Below are 4,790 nucleotides of genomic sequence, written 5' to 3'. Positions count from 1 at the left end.
AGTCAATTCCTTCAAAATAAAACTAAATTAAAACTGGTCAACTCCTTCAAAATAAAACCAAACTAAAACTAGTCAATTCCTCTAAAATAAAACTAAACTAAAACTAGTCAATTCTTTCAAAATAAAACCAAACTAAAACTAGTCAATCCCTTCAAAATAAAACCAAACTAAAACTAGTCAACTCCTTCAAAATAAAACCAAACTAAAACTAGTCAATTCCTCTAAAATAAAACCAAACTAAAACTAGTCAATTCCTTCAAAATAAAACCAAACTAAAACTAGTCAATCCCTTCAAAATAAAACCAAACTAAAACTACTTCACTTGTTAAACTCACTCAAACTAAACTATAATAACCTTCAGTAACCTTTATTATTATGTTTTATCTATTTAATTATTTATTTTCATGTATTTCATTTAAATTAATTTAATCATTTTTATTGTCTCTTGCATGTTTTATTCCTTTTTAAAACTACTATTATGATTATTTCTCTCTCTTATTTAATTGTGCCTCTCTCTCTCAGTTTGTATAATAAAGTATAAATCATGTAAACCCCCCCCCCCCCCCGGTGTGTCTGACTCACCTCCGTACTCCCCCGGCTCTCCCTCGGCTGCAGACCCGGGCAGGAACGAGCCTCCGGCGGCGGCGCTCTGCAGCAGCATCTGCAGCTCCTCCAGCGGGGAGAGAGGAGCAGGGAGGCCGGCCAGAGGCTCCGAGATCTGCAGGGAGGAGAGGAGCAGCTCCGTCTGGGTGGCTGCCATCAGTCTGCAGGAGGAGGAGGAGGTGGAGGAGGTGCAGGTGGAGGAGGAGGAGGAGGTGCAGGTGGAGGAAGGAGCACCGGGCAGCTGCACCGGGGCTGAGCCGGTCAGTGAGCCCGGCGCAGAGGCTCTGTGTCCGGGCTGCTCAGAGGAAGCCAAGGCTGGAGGCTCGGCTCGGCTCGGCTCGGGTCAGCTCGGGTCAGTTCGGGTCAGTTCGGGTTCAGACTGACAGGAAGTGTGTTTGCTGAGTCAGCTGGTAAATAGTTTGTTTCCGGTTGTTGTTGTTGTTTGTTGTGGTCGCACGTGCAGCCGGTGAGGACTCAGCTCGTCTGTCAGAGCTCCTCGCGCAGGACTCCCGGCTTTATAAAGACTCCTGTCGTGACGTAGATTCCCAAATAAGGCAGACAGGAAGCCCATATTTGGTCTGCACGGTGCCTGCACGAGCCCGCCCTGTCGTTCCCCCGCGCGTTTTGTGCAGCGAGGTTTTTTGGAGCGTGAACTTCCGCCGGACTCCGGTCCCGGTACAATACAGACCAGGTCCCACTACGGGCCCCGTCCCGGTCCCAGTCTGTCCGCGCGGACCGGGACCGGAGCCAGCCGCCATGACCGGAAGCTACCGACACACGTCACAGCGCGGGTCGGTTTTTTTATTTCTGCTCGACGTCACATGGAGATCTTCCAGCTACGTCATCACTTCCTCTGACCTTATTTGGTTTTGTTCCTGTCGGGTTGCTGATCTGAGCGCGAGACCGGTCCTGCTCACCTGTGTGCACGAGCCTCACACAAAACATTTACACTTTAACATGAAGGAAGTTAAACTCACTTTAAATAAGTTTAGACTTTATATTTATTACATGAAACAACCTGGTTTAAAATGCTCTGAAGTTTAAATCTGAAGATTAACATTACACAGCAGTAGCCTAGTACATGCAGTACTACATGCAGTACTACATGCAGTACTACATGCAGTACTACCTGCAGTACTGCATGTAGTACTGCATGTAGTACTGCAGGTAGTACTGCATGTAGTACTACCTGCAGTACTACATGTAGTACAGGTGTGTGTGTGCCTGATGTCAGACTGCAGATGTTATTATCAGATCATTTGATTGATTTAAGAGAAGATAAAGTTTTATTGATCACACAGTGGATATGAGAATAAAACTAAACATGAAAAAAACCTAGTGTAATTATAGTTCAGTCTGATGTGTGTGTGTGTGTGTGAGTGGGTGTGTGTCTGTTTGTGTGTGTGTGTGTGTGTGTGTGTGTGTCTATGTGTGTGTGTGTGTGTGGGGGGGGGGGGGTTAAACATCAGACTCAGTTTATAATCATATAAAATAAAGAAAAGCAGCTTCACTAAGACTCGTTCAGTAACTCTTCATGTTCATTAAATAAAGATGTAAACTCACATCAGAGTTAAAATAATGTTATAAACATACTGATACTGTTTGTGCTTATTATTATCATTATTATTATTATGGGGGGGGGGGGGCTGCAGGTCTGGTCGACTGTAACACTGAACTGTCCTCTGGGTAAATCTGGAGCTGAAATGCATTCTGGGAGTTGTAGTTAACTCCTCTCTGTCTCTTCTTCAGCACAGTGTTTGTTCTGATTCAGAGTTTCCTTCAGAGAGCTTTACAGATCACACTCTTTTATTTTATTTATTTTATTTATTTTATCACTTTCATCTTGACTACTCAGCTAGTGTATTATGAGATCAATAAAGAGATAAAACCCAAAAATCAACAGCAGTTGTCCTCAAGTCAAGGAGGAAGGGAGGAAGGGAGGAAGGGAGGAAAGGAGGAAGAAGGAAGGAAGGGAGGAAGGGAGGAAGGGAGGAAAGGAGGAAGAAGGGAGGAAGGGAGGAAGGAAGGAAGGGAGGATTTTAGATGATGATAAAGTTTATTTAATAAGAGACCAGGTTACATGATATTATTCTAGTTTGTATAAAATCATTTGTTTTACATTTTAAAAGAACTAAAAAAGTAAAGAAAGTTTAGTTATTTGGTTTTATTTCAGAGTCTCTCCTGTATGATGATCAGCTCAGCAGCGCCCCTGCTGGCTGATCATCATACAGGAGAGACTCAGCTCAGCAGCGCCCCCTGCTGGCTGGTCATCATACAGGAGAGACTCAGAGGTTGGAATAAAGAGTTCAGTCTTATTTTTCTGCTTCAAAAACAATAATTTAACTTCTGCTTGAACAACAGAGAACAGATATGACGTCATTCTGTCTATAAACTTTTAGTCTCCAGCTTCTCTGCTTCCTGTCTTTACTTTTAAACCGGATGTTGTTACAGGTAAACAATGAACAGCTGATTAAAACATTCATTCATAGATTAATTCACCTCAACGAGTCTGTTTCTCTCCACACACACACACACACAGAGACACACACACACACACACAGAGAGAGACACACAGACACACACACAGAGAGAGACACACACACACACACACACACACACACACACACACACAGAGAGACACACACACACACAGAGAGAGACACACACACACACACAGAGAGAGACACACACACACACACACACACATACATACACATACACACACACACGGAGCTTTTATCTGCCGCCGCGGAGCTAAAAGTTAATCTACATATTAAAATAAACTATTAAAGTGTTTCCGGAAGCGGAAGTAGCAGTTTCAGGGTCAGATAAATAAAAAGGCGGGTTGGAGGATGCGGGCATCGATCCCGCTACCTCTCGCATGCTAAGCGAGCGCTCTACCATTTGAGCTAATCCCCCGTTAGACCCATACGCTAGTCACCGGGTATATATAGGACACACAGCGGCGGGAACGTGACGCTGTTGGCGGGAAACGGAGGCAGAAATAGAAATGACGGCAGAGATCCGAAGTTAGACTGATGATGAGAAGAAATCAGTCAAGGCACTAAACATGCGTCATGACCGGTAGAGTGACGCACTGTGACGTCATTTAACGGCATTTAGCAGCTGGGTCACAGTTCAGTTCCAGCTCTCTTATTTTATATTTTACTGATATAAACGTGATAAAACAACTGTACTGTTCTCCCTGTGTGTGGTGTGGTGTGTGCTATTTATGGGGGGGGGGGTTAATTGTATGTTTTAATGTTTCTCAAATTACATGTTTTTCTGTTTTATGTAAAGCACATTGAGTTGCCATTGTGTATGAAATGCTCTATATAAATAAAACTGCCTTACCTTTATTTCCTTACATTTAGTAGTAGGCTAATAAAACCACGAGTGAAACTGCAAATACAAGACAATACAAACCCTTAGTGACACGCTGTAAAGAAAACTAATAAACAGTAATAATATTTAAAGAATAGATAAAAAACGGCACAAAAGAGCCGTTTATCTTAACGGTCGGCTGAGACACATCGTTGCTAAGCGACGCTCACTTTATGACTTTACATCAGCTCACAAATTACTTTTAACTTCTTGTTTGAGTTAAGTTAGTTAACAAACATCACACATTACAATACTAAACTCATTAACTCATCATTATATATTATATTATATATTAACTTATCATTATATATTATATATTACTTTAAATTAACAAACTTACAGCCAGTATAAGAAGGAAGATTCAGAGACCCGCCGTCTTTCTTACTGCTGGTTGCTAGGTTACCGTTACCGTTATAAACCGTTATGTAGCCTTCAAAATAAAGTTCCAGATCGAGTGTGTGTGTGTGTGTGTGTGTGTGTGTGTGTGTGTGTGTGTGTGTGTGTGTGTGTGTGTGTCTTATGCAGAATTTCTTACCATTAAATCGAATCTAATACATTCATTAAATACCTTAAATCATAAAAGATATTCTGAGAGCAGAACAACAACACTAAATTTCAATTTTTTTACTTTAGTTAAAGTTAAAATCATAAAAAAGACAATAAAAGGCTTTTTGTGTCATATAAAACAACCAAAACTGCATTTATATGCATTTATATGTTCATTTCTAAAACATCGTCTTTTACTCTGTTCCCACATAAGGGAGGGAGGAAGGATGGAAGGAAGGAAAGGAGGTAGGAAGTTA

The 4,790-nt window shown here is 41.7% G+C and overlaps 1 protein-coding gene and 1 non-coding gene across 2 annotated transcripts in view; both read right to left on the bottom strand.

Annotated features, from left to right (window-relative positions):
- The window catches only part of LOC128371861 (early growth response protein 1-like), a 3,275-nt gene extending 2,200 nt beyond the window's left edge, over window positions 1–1,075 (bottom strand). The window contains 2 exon segments of the mRNA XM_053332251.1: window positions 583–705; window positions 707–1,075. Coding sequence (XP_053188226.1) covers window positions 583–705; window positions 707–760 — 177 coding nt within the window. The 5' untranslated portion in view covers window positions 761–1,075.
- A 2,374-nt stretch (window positions 1,076–3,449) lies between these two features.
- On the bottom strand, window positions 3,450–3,522 carry trnaa-agc (transfer RNA alanine (anticodon AGC)). The gene has a single exon. It is a non-coding gene; the product is annotated as a tRNA-Ala (tRNA).
- Between the last annotated feature and the right edge of the window lie 1,268 nt (window positions 3,523–4,790).

The sequence above is a fragment of the Scomber japonicus genome, chromosome 13 (genome assembly GCF_027409825.1).
Source record: "Scomber japonicus isolate fScoJap1 chromosome 13, fScoJap1.pri, whole genome shotgun sequence".
Classification (NCBI taxonomy): Eukaryota; Metazoa; Chordata; class Actinopteri; order Scombriformes; family Scombridae; genus Scomber; species Scomber japonicus.
The sequence above is the reverse complement of the archived record's forward strand: the minus strand, read 5'-3'. Positions and strand labels throughout refer to the sequence as shown.